Source organism: Candoia aspera, chromosome 5, assembly GCF_035149785.1.
Source record: "Candoia aspera isolate rCanAsp1 chromosome 5, rCanAsp1.hap2, whole genome shotgun sequence".
Lineage (NCBI taxonomy): Eukaryota > Metazoa > Chordata > Lepidosauria > Squamata > Boidae > Candoia > Candoia aspera.
In genome coordinates this window covers 96,707,677-96,723,190 of record NC_086157.1, presented here as the reverse complement: position 1 = coordinate 96,723,190, position 15,514 = coordinate 96,707,677, and the positions used below count along the sequence as shown (strand labels likewise).

Genomic DNA, 15,514 nt, shown 5'->3' with positions numbered 1-15,514 from the left:
TTTTCATGTCATTTTATGAAACCCTTTGGTAGCACAAAGCTAAAAAATTAGAACTTTAATTTTTATCAATAAAAAGGAAAGCATTGATGCATGAATATTTAGAATTGCTTTTAAAACAATTAAATAACTTATTTATTTGAGTCAACAATACAATTATTGTTATATTCAAATTTATAAGACTTAGTACTATTGCAATTCAGAATGTTACATATCCTACAATTTCCCAAACTATAATCAAAAATAATGTCAGCAATAGATTTCCTTTCCTGGTGGTAAATGATGATATAAGCAAGCATACTTCTGGATGGATTGTAGAAAACAATCCTAGTTATAGAAAAGTATTCTCGAGAGTAGGTAGCTACAGACCACTGATACATTCTTGTACATGCTCATTTAACATCCGGATATAAAAAAAGTATTGGTTCATTTTAATGTTAAGCAACTGTATGTTACTTAGATTTATAGAATATTACCTAAGGAACTTTGTGAAATAAGTTACATTGCAAATAATAATGTAACATTAGATAACAATACATGATAGCCAGTGTGGTGTAGTGGTTGAGGCATTGGGCTAGAAACTGGGAGATGTGAGTTCTAATCCCGCCTTAGGCACAAAGGCAGCTGGGTGACCTTGGGCCAGTCACTCTCTTTCAGTCCCAGGAAGGAGTCAATGGCAAACTACTTCCAAAAAGCCTTGCCAAGAAAACTGCAGGGCTTATTCAGACAGTCGCCAAGAGTCAAAAACTGACTCAAAGGCATGTACACACACACACCCAATAATATAATGCTAGTAGTGAGTAACTGACGCTCTAAAACAAATTTTAAAATAAAGTAACTTAAAGGATTCTTTAAGTCAAAAAGGAAAAAAACCCAGGACAACTGAATCCCAAATTCTCACTTGCTGATTTCACTTATTCTGATTTTTGAAGCAGAGATTGCACTTACTTCTGTCCAGTATTGCTGTTTGGTATCTCCATCCATATGAGCAAAACCCCCAAGAACTAAGGCTTTCATTAATGTACGTTGCACTGAACTGGATAGAAAGTGAAGAGGGGGATTCCGTCTGGCAAACTGTTTTGCTAAGTTCCACCAGTTTTCACACTGAATCACTAAATTTGCCCTTACAGAAAGACATTGAAACACAGTAAATAGCAATGTAATAGCCCAGAACACTTAAGTAAAACCTGCCTTCCCCCAGATAAAATTCTTAAGCAGGCTCTTAACAAATGAATAATACTCTAACGACACAGTGTGTGCTGGCACTAGTATTAGGTGTCATCATCAAAACTTTTCCCCTTTGTTTCATTCAGTGAAAAACATGAGTAGAAATAGGACAAAAATAATTTATGTCTTACCCACAGTATTCTTCTTTTGGGAACTCAGTTAAACCTGAACTGGCTAAATTCATACCCGCATAGCAGAAGTTCCGTACTTGTATACAAGCTGCCCTGACTGTCTTAAGTGTTGTTTCTAAATGTAATTGTGGGCATGAGATCAGCCTGCAAAGCAGCAGCAACAATAGCATAAACGAATTAAGACTTACAGTCTCCTGCCAAATAAGGCAATGCAGGTTATATGCAGCAACACTGCAGTTACCAGCAGCTTTAAGAACTACCAGGTATACGCACAAGTTAAAAGGGGAACTTATTGTACAAGTGAACTGCCATTTCTATATGAAACCGATCAGTTTCTGGAAGAAGTTAGCAATAAAACTGAGGCTCAGCAAATCGCCCTTTTAACTCTTGGTTTTGATCAGATCAAGGCAGTTTAACACTTACGATAAACTTGTTCCTTGCCTTGGAAATAAGTGTAGTATCTTAACAATGGAAGCTTAGCACCAGACACATATTTCTGGAAAGAATCATTTTGTAACTAAATTATGAGTTCCAGCCCTTAAACTGATACACTTCATTCAAGCAGTATTATTTTGCCTGTGATCCTACAGTACTGGATAGTTAGAACACTTCCAACCATTTAAATCTCTTTCTGTTTACTTAGATGTATGCCTAAAACTCTTCTGACGAAGTTCAAACGTGTATCTTCACAACATACTTTTGATGGACAGGCAATCTATATTGAGAATGTAGCCCAGATGCATGCCGGTCATGTAATCTGCCCTCAAAAGATACAAATTTGGTATTTTAAACTCCATTAGGCTTCACATATCTACTTTGCGCTTAACCCCCCCGCCCAGCCCATGAAAAATAAAAGGCTGAAAAATATGCTTACCCCACCATGGTATCAGCACATTTTTAAACACCCTTCATCAGAAAGCTAGTAAATATTAAGAAATGAAATGCAGAACCCAGCAAAAAACGCCAGTTGCCTGATTCTGCTTTATCACATGCAATAACTATACTGACATTCTGAAGTTTAACAACTGCCTCAAATAACACAGAATTATTAGAAATAAGAGGGACTGGACATTTCTCTCAATGGCATTACACTCCTGATATAGGTATTCAAGTGCTGAATGGAGACATTTTAACCAGTCCCAAATTTCCTGAAATCCCTGAGCATAAAGCAGTCCAGAAGTTATACTGGACTCTTTATTAACACAAAACAATGATTTGCTGGCATATGATTCCTAGCAGATACTAATCATGTCCTCGTTACTCTCGGTGTCAGCATGGTGAAACTAGACAGAAAGGGGGGGAAGGCTGGACAGCAATTAAAGTTTAGGGATGTCAACTGTTGTTGGCACAACAGCCAAAGGAAGGGTTAGTCCTGCCTTCCAGATAGACGTGTGGGGACTGAGTAGTTGTGGTTTCAATGCTACTCAGGCTTCCTCAGAGCTACTATTTATATAGCAAGACTTAGATGTTCACAGAGTCTATTAACACCGTATCTAGCTTGGCCCAGAAAATCTCAGCCAGGATTGATTTTTTTTTTCATTTAGGAGTATAACTTTTAGGCTTACCTCTCTCTCCTTTCTACTAAAGTTACTAGCAGTTGCACAGTGTCATTGGCAAGGTCCTGCTCAGAGCTCCACACTGCAAGGTTGCTGATTACTTTTTCTAAAAGGTAACCCACAATCCATTGGGCACCCTCAGTATCAGCACCGAATGCTGTGTTGAATGGCAGGCTGATCTGAAAAAAAAAAAGTTAATATTTATAAATGTCACAGAATGTAGTATATTGATAAGAACATTGCCTGACTTCTTAGCTTTTTTTTTATTCATACCTCATATTTGATCTCTGTATAATAAGTTCCAAATATTTGTTCGTTTTATTAAAAAATGCATTAGGAATAACACAATAGTTTGAAGACACATAATGTATTTTTAAGTACAATTAGAGGTCACTATTATGGTGTTTCCATGTACATGTACCTAATAATTTAGAGGAATATACATGGTCCACCCATGTAGCGGAAGTGGCTGAGAGGGGAGATTATCATTTCAGATCATAAAGATGGTGTGCCATTTCTGAATGCTTTTCCCATCTATAAATTCCCTAAAAGCCATTTTAGTTTATTACTTGTAAGGAACAGCACAGAAGCACGCCCAAGTACAACCCTCCCCCTGAAAATGGTACAGGCCACAAGACTTCATTGCTTCATTTTGGTCTCCTTTCATTGTATGTTTAGATCCGGTCATACTTATTTAAGTACTAAGTGAGAATGGCACTGCAAAGAAAAAGCTCATGCCTTTGCAAAATCCAGGAATTCATTCTTTAACTCATTTGAAATTAAATGTAAAAATGCCCATATGTATTAAAATAGTTTTACCTGGTCATACAGTTTTTCATCTACTAGGAGATAGGTTTTTGCCCACCGTTTAAGGAACCACACAATATCTTTTCCCATTTGCGGGCTCAGAAGGTGCGTAAGATCTGCTCTTATTGCTCGAGACTCCACTTCCGAAACTCTTAGAACAGAAGACAATAACCTGAAGAAAATCAAAGATATCATGACTTTCCCCTAGCGCTCATTAATGTTGACTTGTGCTTAAACGCACAAAGCCTTTAAATTTTTTAAAAGTCAGGGGAATAACTGAGTGACATGATCAGTTTCACCATTTCTTCCAGAAGAAAACACTATTTCCTGTTTGGGACACAAAGTTTTCCAAGTATACACTCTTTCAGCCACTGAACAGCAGCATATACTGCCGATTCTTTACTTCAGAGACTACTAGGAAAATCCTCAATCTTTAATTTGGAAGTCTCAGATTATTGCTGCAGGAAGAATTAATGCTCCAAGATCAGTACAACAAGCCCACTTAGAACATTTGAAAATTTTATTGAGACTTTATGCCAGCTAACATTATTACTCTCTCTTCTTCAGCCCAAAACTAGTTTAATATTGCTGAAGAGTTTTCTAAAACAGACGCCGCACTATGATTTTCAGTTATTTAATCCCTGAAGGAGCATGTTAGCTCAAAGAAAACTAGGTCTCTTCAGAGAACAGTATTTTGGAGGAAGGAGGGAGAGTGAGGCCATAGGTCAATGGCAGCACCCACAGTCCCCCCCAGTAAGGAACACCAACTGCATTATCTTGCACCTCCAGTTTGCATGCCCTGAGGTAGCCCAGATGGGATAGCCTTTTAACCCCTACACATGAATAGCTTCTGCCAAATAGAAGGCAGTGCTGGGCTGGTAGTCTGATTCCTTAGAGCTTATTTTTCAGCATTCCTACGAGATGTCTCTGCAGCGACCACCATATATCTACTATTAAGTCAATACATGTATGCATCTGGGAACTGCTTAAAAACCTGCTATCCTAGTGTGAAAAGTGGCTCATAAGTATTCTGGAAATGCAGAGAGTCTGTGGTATTCAGCTGGATGTTACTGATCTCAGCAGGGCTTTAATTTACTTTTCTCGGATTTATATTCCATCTTATTTTTTTATGGGTCTGGGAAGCCACCTTTATATTGGCTCAAATTTATCTTCCAAGCAGTCAAAAGCATTTAGTGTCATTTTCTTAAAATATAAGAGTTCTGTGTCCATCTCTCCTTACTTTTGGTAGCTTGATCTGCACAAAATACTCATTGCTGCAGCACTGTGACATTACACAGCATATATAGCCTCAGTGCAGCAGTTTTATTACAGCAGTTAATTAGGGACTATATGCATATTAATAAAAACATTGTTTTTCCTCTTATAAAACAAATAACAGTTTTTAAAGCGGATGGATACTGAAAATTTAACAAAATGTACTATGCTTCCTTGTGGTGAGATGCCAGAAACAGGTATTCCTCTTTTAACAGAGAAAAACCTTTTAAAACATTCTCCTTAAAGGCAACTGAACTGCATATATTAAAAAGCTCTTTTAAGAGCACAGTTTGTTCGCTGAATTTTTACTCAAAGGCCAACAAATTACCTGAGAAGATATGTTAATTTTAGTCACTTAGAAAGCATTCTGTGACTTCATACTAGCCTACAAAACTTGAATATATGTTCTGGCACAGACTCAAGATAGCATTTGAACAGTCATTTCTGCCTTGCTATAAGATATTTATTTCAATTTAAAGATGCACCCATGTCACATGCCTGTATACATGTTCACAACAACTCATTTCATTTTCATTTAGTAAGCTATGTATTACCTTTTTTGACACACAGCCCCCCAAAAGTGGTGTTTATGTTATTCTTGCACCAAAAAAACCCTTATTTTCACTTATACCATAGTGCATCATAATGTTTGCTTAGAGCTAAAAACCTTAAATATTAAGGTTTTTTTCCTCAGTCATCAATATTAGGTCACTACACCTTAATTCTACATAAAGCCTATTTAACCTTCTTTCACCAGTTGTGACATTCACAATGTTACCATGGATTAATAATTTACAATGACAGCCCTATCTACTTCTGATTTAATTTTCAATATTTGGCATTAAAATACTAAATAAATTACCTAATAACAGAATCGGTTCTGTTGTACCCTGGAATGGAAGAGGCCTTTTCTCCTGGAGATCCAAGAATTTGAAGCGTTGTATTGATGTCAACCTCAGTTGAATGCTTAATGGAATACTCCATTATTTCTGGAGGTATTAGCGGAGTCTCTCCCTGAGTATCATTAGCTAAGAGGTAGCCTTAAAATTAAAAGCAAACAAACAAAAAAAGAAAGTAGTGACCTCAGGTTACCTAGCCTAAATTAAATACTGCTTTAAGGGCCATCAAAAAGATGCTGAGAGAACCGGCATCAATATTTGACTAAATTCTACCATATGCTTAAATTATAACTTGCATTTATGTTACATAGTTCAATTTGGTTTTGTATTGGGTTTCTACATGTAAGAATAAAGCCTATAAGCAGCTACAATTACTAGGGAGAAAATAGCAAATAAAAATAAATTCACCTTAAATACCATAACAAATATAATGTTTAAATAATACATCTATCTTGGCCAACATGTCACTAATGTTTTTTTTAAAGGCTTTTGCATCTGCAGCATAGGCTAGACTGAACCTTTTCAGAAGTTCCTGTAATACTGACAGCTTTAACCAATTAACTCCTTCCAGAGGGACTATATAATAGCTAAAAAATGCAGAGGAAGGTCTGAGAGAAACTACACAAATTTAAAGGTCAAAACAACATGTTGAGGGGGATGTGAATCATGTTGTTCTCCCTCCTTCCTTCCATGGATTTGCCTGAAGTCTGCAATGTCTGTTCCTCTAGAGGCAGTAGATCTCTTCTCAATATGAGATACAATATATAAATGCCAGGCTGTGTCTTCCCAATATTCACATACTGTGAGGTACCCCACAGAGTGGAAATGGCTGGAGTGGTTCCAATCCCACAGTGTATCTACATGCAGTATCCTCAGCATAGCAGCCCTCCTAGGCCATTAGGCTCTCAAAAAGAAGAATTTTAGGAGGCAAAAGGTAAATTATGAATGAATGAATCTTTACAGCACGTGAATTGACATTCATGTTCATAAAACCTCAATAAAGTCTTTGCTAAGCTGTCTTCTGTGAACCCGTATGTCAGTAAAATAGGACTACTAATTGTTTTACTATCAGTTTGGAACACACACACACACATTTTAGTATCATTTGAGATATGACTATATGTACATACCCACAGTTGAGATATGTGCATATGAATGTGCTTATGTGTTCCAAACATGCTAAAATAAATAACAGAAATAAGATTACAGAATCATAGAGGTCGTTTAGTCTACCTAGTGCACAGTTCAAGTATCCTAATTAATGCATCCCAGACAGATGGCTATTTCCTACTTGAATGCATCCAGCAAAAAGGAGCCCATCCTGTCTCTTGATAATTGGTTCCACTCTGAAACAGTTCTTATGGTTTGGATGTTTTTTATAAAGTTCAATTGGAATCAGTCTTCCTGTAACTCAAATCTATTATTCTGTCCTGCATTCTGAAATGATGGTGAACACATCTTCTTGTATTTCTTGAAGAATGCCATCATGATTCTCCACAGTTGCCTCTTCTCAATATTAAACATTTTTTCTCCTAAAACTGAATTTCCAATCCCCAGATTGTCCTCACTGCCTTCTTTGTACTTGTCCCAGTTTGACTGAATCCTTTAAAAATGTAATGCTCAGAACTGGACAAAGAATTCCAACCTGCCCATTGCAGAGCAAAGCAAAACTATTCCAAGATTTGGGAGGCATATTTCAATTGGTAAAGCCTAACATTCCTTATGCCTTTTTGGAAACCCTGACACACCGTTGACTCATATTCAGCTTATAACCAACCACAATTCCAAAATTCTTTTTGTATATACTATTACAAAGTCAAATATTCCCCTTTCTATGCCTGTGTATTTTATTTTCCCCCCACCACTGAAGATCTTTTCATTTGTCCCTATTAAATGTAATTCTGTTAGTAGTTCTCCTTTTAGTGACAAAGTATTGGCACACATTGTTATCTGAAATAAATGCTGAATCTTAATATGAAGGGTTTTTGTGCTGATTAATGGAAAAGCAGTTTACAATAGGATGAAGCTCTTGTTCTGAGAGGCCAAAAGATTAAGAGATAGTTTGGCCTTCATGGCTTATACAGCCCTTGTTTCCCAGGGAAACTGAAGGAGATCATTAGAAGCTGTTTCAAGAGACTTCTTTCCTGGACAGGCTATAACTACTGGGTCCCTCAGTAGCTTGTGATGTATTTAGATTTACCTCTTTCTGTGCTTCCTTCCTATTTACATGCAGGTACAGTCCAAAGATGAATTACTCAAAGGATCTAGAAGGCTATGAATGAGAGAAATTTGGCCGTGGCAGTGAAATACAGCAAACTCTAATATACTATATGCCTGAGCCTATTCATAACAGCCATCTTCTCAAGTCCAATTTAGCTGGTCTTTTCCTGAGCCTTCATCATTTATGTTTCCTGCACAATAGGCCTTGGGCTGAATGTTAAAGTTTCCTGTATTGCATGTACCACTGACAGTCCTCCCCAAATACAGCAATCCTCATTCAGGAAACGAGCAATTGCTCACAAATACTGTAAAAATTCTGGAATGCATTTTCAAATTTGTAACTTTGGGTTTTTGAGGAAAGGGATTAAAGGCTGAGGAAGCTAATAATTTACTTCACTGAGTCATACTGGACAACTGGAAAACCTCAACTCAACACTGCCAGGTACAATTATTGTGAGATTCTTCCTCTACTTTCTACTTGAGGAAAATTCCAACTTGGGCAAAATAGCAAGAGAAATTTCATGCCTATAGAAACTGCTCCCCCTTATCAACAAAAATCCCAATACACTGCTTAATGGTACTATATTTTCCCTCTTTTTCGATGGAGACATACCAGAAGCACTAAGATCCTTGTACTCAATCTCCAAATTTGGTTGTTCTGGTTGAGTTGGTTTGGTTTTTCACTATGTGCTACAGAAAACCACCACACTCATACAAGGCTGTTTTTTCTGACTTGAGTGTTGTGAAAATAAGGGTGCATCTATGTGTGTAAACTACATACACACAATTGACAGAAGAGCTAATTCATAACTGATTTTGAAAAAGGAACTTCCATTTCCAGTGGAATGTTCTCAATCGTTCTGCATGCAAAAGTCTTCCACTCACCTGTGACTAGAATAAGCCAATGAATATCCTCATACAAATCATCAAGCACTTTATTGTCAATGGAGCCCGATCCAGCTGAACTAATTAACTGCTGATGCCTTTGTAACTGGCCATGAAGCCTCGTCACTCTGTCTTCTAACAAACTGAAGGGAAACATTAAACAAGTTTATTAGTTACTCTTTTCACAATGAAGTGAAAATGGCAAAGGTGATGTCAAAGGATACAAATGACTTGAGCTATACCTGGTAAGAAGAGGTATACAGTGTTCAGCAGCAATTCTTCCTAACATGCCTATGCTGGCCAGCTGATCAGAAAATTGTTCTCTGTCATCCTCCTGCAGCTCACTTATTTCCTCCTCCTCCCTGGAAGCCACACCATTGGCAGTCTGACATTGAACAGAGAATGTAATCATGTCACATTATAAAAGCTGATTTTCTAGCATGTGTTAATGTTTTAAATAAAATAAGATTAAAAACTGACCCATCGCAAGCAAAAATAAAGTAATATGTCCAAGTGCTATTCAAGGTGGAAAAGTACAAATGTACAAAAAGATATAGATTTGCAACTATTGCATGTTTCCTCTTTCTCTCTTTGTAATATCAAAAATACAAAACAGCATTACTGGATAGGACCAAAAAGCATTCCCAATTCAGCATCTAATCCCAGTGGCAAACCAGCTATCTGTGGGAAAACTCTAAATAGCACTCTTCTGATCAAGTTTCTTAGTAATCAGCACCCAGAGCCATACTGCTTAAGAGACCAGAGATAATATATAGCCACAGTGACTAAAAGTACTGACTTCCTTATCCTCCATGAATCAGTCTACCCTGTTTTTAAAGCTGTCGAAGTTAGCCCTCATTATACTTCGTGGAAGAAAATTCTGAAGTTACATAAAAACTTATGTTTGACTGGCCTGGGATGTGAAGCTCCCTTCCCAGTTATTATAGTTGTAGGTCCTAGGTTATGCTCACTTCGGCCCTGCAAAATCAAGCTGAAATCCTGCTCAACTATTTGGGGGGGAGGGGGGAGCAGGGAGATTGTCGATTGAGATCTGCTTAATCAAATTTTTAAAAATGGGAGCCACTCATTTCCAATAGTATTGCAAGCATCAATTTTTCAAGAATTTTACAGCATTTAGAATGAAGAAGTACCATAGGAAAATCTCTGTGTCTATCAAACCATGAAAATGCAGAGTAGGCAGCAAGATAGTTAAGGGAGGAAGCAGGATAATTACAAAAGGCATTCTTGAGCCCAGGGAAGGGGGAAGCACAAGAAAGAGGTTATTCAGAGTAACTTCAACCTAATTATATTACATACAGGTCATGCAGGAGAATTACTTTGGTAGGCTTTCAGGATTCTATTACATTACTAGCAATAAAGGTATTTCCAGAAATCCAAGTGGTTCTTGCTTTCTATGCTTCTCAGCTTCACAGGTTTGGAATTAATCTTGAAAGCCTCCTTATTCTCTCATCAGAGAGGACTGGGTCCTGTGTCCTGGATCTAGACATGACTTCTGATCCTCAAGGTACCTCATTGGCAGAGCAAATGGCAGAGGTGTTACTGCAGCATATGCAGGAGGTAGAGATACAGATCACAGGTTTGCACAATGCTGTGGTGCAGTTAATTCAGTTTTTCGGCAAGGGTTTACAAGGAGCAGCCCCATAGGCTGTTATGCAGACACTTATACTGTTCCTATGCAAGCCTGCCAAAGAAGTTGGGGGGTGGAGGTGGGAAGAGACATGACCAATTCCTTACTTCCACTATCCAGTCTGAATTATTCATGGCAGGCATGCAGGCCAGCAGAATTCCCTACAGACCAGACCAAGGTGGCATTTGTTCTTAACACTTTTGAAAGAAAGGACAGATGGGCAGTACTACTCATTGAAATCAACGAACTGTATGAGACACCCACTGAAATTTGATAATGTTCAGAGCTGCTTCTGATGATTCTACCTGGAAAGTAACCGCTAATTGGGAGATTAATAAATTATGACCTGGAGGATGCCAAATACTTGAGTACACAGCAGATTTTCAGTTGTATGCCAGGGCCACGTGCTGGAATGATTTTGACCCAATCAACCAGTTTTGGGGAGGTCTCTCCTATTAACTGAGGATCAACTAGTGTGACAAGGCACATAATAGGCTTTGGAAGAGTTACTTCAACATTGCGTGGTGATTGATGGCAGGCTAGACAAGTTGAGACATAGAGGAAATAACAGCCTTTCTTCCACCTTCCCTTCCCTTCCTCTCCCTTCCCCAAAATTGCCTTCTTGGATTCCAAGGTGTGAAGCCCATGCAAATAGGAACAATGAAGAGATCCACATTTGCAGTGGAGAAACAAGATGAGATCGCAGTTCATTTTTACCTCACGAAGCTTCCTTGCTCTGAATTGGCTGGAAAGTATCACACTTGTGGAGATTTAGGACACCTTGCAAGTAAATCCCTGAAAGCCTTGACTTTGGGAAACTTTGCAGTACTCCCTCCCAAGAGCTCAGCAGGGCTCCCCACCCCAACAGACAATTAAAAAGAGCTCCAACATCTGACAACCAGGCAAATGTATTTTATAATCTCCTTAGTCTTTGAACCTCCACAGACTCAGAAACCCAACTATCAGGTTTTGGAATCTGGGGTGACTGCTATTTTCATAGATGTTATGTGGCATAATATCATAGATATTATGTGGCAGCTGGGCTTCCACACACAACAGCTGGAAAAGCCAATGCTAGTGAGATTATCAATGACAGACCCCTTAAATTGGGCTTCATCCTGCTGTTGTATGATTCATCTGAAACTGAGAATAAATGACGATAAGGAATTCTTGCAGCTATATTTGAGTGCCTCCTTCTATGGCCCAATTGTCTTGGGCACAGACTGGCTCCAAACATATAATCCTGATATACTGTACAGTAGAAGCAAGGAACTATTTCCTTTCCCCTTACAAAAATGTCAGCACTATGGGGCTGCAGGTGTTGGATTCTTTTTCATCCCTCCCTCCTGCACTGCCACCTGTACCTCTTTCTTTGCCAGTAAAGAATGCTATTTGCTGATGTTTGTGGGGAAGAGGAAGCTTGAATCTGCATCAGGCATGTGACTGCACTACTGACTTGCTACCTGGAGCCCAGATTCCAACCAAACAACAATATCCCATGTCTACTCAAGAGTTAGCAGCTTTAAAGGAGTTTCTTGATGGCAAGGTGAAGAAAAGATTTATTCACCCTTCTTCATCTCCCATCTCTGCACCAGTTTTTTTTTTAAATAAAAAAGATATTTTTCTTTGAGCCCTGTTCTTGACTACAGACTTCTCAATTCTGTAGCCATTAGAACTCATTATCTACTGCCTCTTATTTTGTATATGCCAGACTGCCTTCAGGAGGCAGACATTTTCACTAAATTGGACTTGACAAGAATGTACAATTTAATTTGGATGGAGCGACATGAATATTTAACAGCCTTTGATACTCACAATGGCAAGTTTGACTACATGGTAATGCCTTTTGGCCTAATGAATTGCTCACAGTGAAGTGCTCTGTACTCCCAACCACACCTGTCTCACAGCTATTGTTTCAAACTCAGATGTTGAATAGGTGAGGGAGAGGAACATTCCAGCCTCTTCAACTTCTTCCATTTTAGACTTGTCCATTAACCTTGAGGAAAGGTCTGGCTCATCTTTGGCAGAGGGGAAAAGTCTGAAGGGAGAGGTAATATGATGGAATGTTTAACAGACATTGGGAATACAGAAGATGCACCATGACAGTTAAGGGAGGAAACGGCCATTACTAAAGTCGTTCTTCAGTCCAGGGGAGGAAGGAAGTGTGAGGAAGAGATTCAAAATAACTTTGCCTTAATTACACTAAGTAATTGCTTAATTACAGATAATTACTTTGGTAGGCTGTCAGGATTCTGTTACATTACCCTTCCAACAATAAAAATCTTTCCAGGAATGCAAATGGGTTGTTTCTTATGCTTGCCAAACCTTGCAGGCTTGAGGGTCTCCAACTTTCTCAAAAGAACTTTAATAGTAGTAAGATTACAGATAGGCTGCTTTTTGTTTGCTGCAACACACATATGTTGTGACTTATCAGATATTTAATGTCCTCTCTGGATTGGTTGTCCCACTTGGAATGCAAAATCAGAACATTTCATCTAGGTTCATGCTTTACATACAGTATACTGTGGTTTGCTTGACTTTGTGTTACTGCACTGTATTATTAAATAATATTAAATATTATTATGTATTAATGTATTAATCCAGCCACCGGACTTTGTTAATTATAGTTTACTGCTCAGTGTGAAAGGCAGCATAGTGTAATTAAGGGGCTGGACTAAGAATCGGGAGAGCCTAGTTGTGGTTCTCCTTTAGGCCCAGAAGCCAGCTGTGTGAGCTTGAGCCAGTCGCTCCCTCTCAGCCTTAATCAGCATCATGTTCTGTGACAAGTTGGCTGATAAATAACATCCTTACACACACACACACACCGTAAGAACTAGAGGAGCACAGTGCAAAAACAAGCAGACCCTGCAACTATGCAGGTTAAGTACTAAAAAAATAATGTTACTGCTCAGTATTCTATGTGAATCAGGATGCAATGGCTTGTTCAGCAAACCATGGTTAAAGCAAGCCATGGCTTAGCATAATCTCTAAACCCAGTCACTAAGTCCTGGTGAGCTGATAGATAAAATTGTACAAATTGGATCTAGAAAGAGGTCATTCTATACATGAGTTTTGTAAAACTATTTATTAAATGCTTCAAAATATGTTTTCCCAAAACATCAACTTAATAAACTATAAATAACAATTCTGAAAAGCATGCAATAAAGAAAACTCCTCAGGACAACGTTAGAAGCATGGTGATTAAAGATTTACAGTGAACACAAGTGCCATGATCATAAGCTATATTGTTTTAAGAGTTGCTCTCTTTTCCGAACCCTCAGGAAATTACCCATACATTTCTTACTTTCTTGAGCTGGAAATACTAGAGTTTCTTCTTTCTTAAAATGCCACAACATCCAAGAGGTCAAATTTATAACCTCCTCTGTCACAAATCACTTCCTCCTCTGGCTCATTTCCTTCTTTGTAACACTGTTATTTTGTTATCAAACTCAAACTCAAACTCTGCTTGGTGCTCCTTTCCAAACCCAAATGAGAAGACAACCATACTGAGTTCCACAGAATGCCCTAAGTATAGTTTCAGGCAACGTTCTTGAAGAGGAACTTTTCCATATATTTGGACAAACTTAATGATTTGTCCAAATATTTGGAGAAACTGGTCTAGTCACAGAAATTGCAGAGGACATAAATGCTCATGATTTTATCCTCCCAGTGCTCAAAAATAAGATTCATACTTCTATTTCATGATACATTTGTAAACATAAAAATTTATGAAAAACTGTATGCATTCCCTGCAGCTATAGGGGAACAGCTTCTGATCAATGAAGCAATTAAAATGAAGGCATTACATTTTGCTCAGAGCATTTAAAGGCTGTAGGCTGTTTCCTGATGCGGTATCATTCACATCAACAGTAGCACTAGGGTCCCCAGTCAATGTGTCCCCGGACTTATCCCTTGTCATCCTCCAGAACTTGTGGCAGCCATACTTATCATAGCAGTGGTACTTTAAATGGGCAAACCTCCCCCCATGGCAGCTATGGCATACTCCTAATCTTCCAAATGTGGTCATTACCCAAGAATCTGGGGACTCCTGCAACAGTACTTTGCAGTAACATACACAAAAGTGTTACAGATCTGTGCTTTGTAGAATGCATTAAGTTTTAATAATAAAGCTGATTACTGCAAAACACAGAGAATCAAGAGTGTGTAATTATTTTTAATTATCTCCCCACAATTACCATAGTATTTAATTGGGAGGACTCCGTTTCTTTTCCCATAGCAAAGAAATTTGAAATCCCATCCAAAATTGTCACAGACATCTTAGGATGCTGGAAACAAGATCCAAGCCATGCTTTTTTGTTCTAAGAGGCTCTTTCAATCCTCTTACCTTGATTCCACTACCCAATAATGTTCTTAATAGCTTCAGTATCTTAGCTGTCCATGGAAAGTGCTTCTTGTTTGGAAAACCCTAGCTGCTTCTTTGATTATTGAACAAGCCAGGCTTTTCTGTGTCAGCTGTGGTTTCTAAGTAGTGTTCATGGGGATGAACAACTTATCTCAGAGAAATCAATGAATTACCTGCACCAACAAGTTATGCTGGGATTGTCAAGTCACAAATTCAAAGACCTTAATTACGAAATGCATTGGCTGGCACTTGGCCACTTTGGCCATCATCAGCCTAGCCACTGAGGACTTGGGGTCCTCAATCATCCATAAGTGCTCAAGATTAATGCTTGAATTGTCACAAAATGAAACTTCAATAATCCCACGTCTGCACATAAATAGTGATCATTATAACCAGCATAGCCGAACTATGCCTTCTCAGAATTACATATGACAATTCAAGAAAACTGGAGGTGTTAGTATGGAAGGAGAAGGAGGATGGTTTGGATTCCTGGATTATTTCTTATG

At 38.3% G+C, this 15,514-nt stretch overlaps 1 protein-coding gene across 1 annotated transcript in view; it reads right to left on the bottom strand.

Annotated features, from left to right (window-relative positions):
• Positions 1–15,514, bottom strand: part of XPO4 (exportin 4) — a 73,844-nt gene that overhangs the window by 14,146 nt on the left and 44,184 nt on the right. Inside the window, exons 11-16 of the mRNA XM_063305771.1 lie at positions 9,240–9,382; positions 8,998–9,140; positions 5,856–6,033; positions 3,731–3,890; positions 2,921–3,090; positions 946–1,120 (exon numbers count right to left, since the gene is read on the bottom strand). Of these exons, the coding sequence (XP_063161841.1) occupies positions 946–1,120; positions 2,921–3,090; positions 3,731–3,890; positions 5,856–6,033; positions 8,998–9,140; positions 9,240–9,382 (969 nt within the window). The remainder of the gene's footprint in view (positions 1–945; positions 1,121–2,920; positions 3,091–3,730; positions 3,891–5,855; positions 6,034–8,997; positions 9,141–9,239; positions 9,383–15,514) is intronic.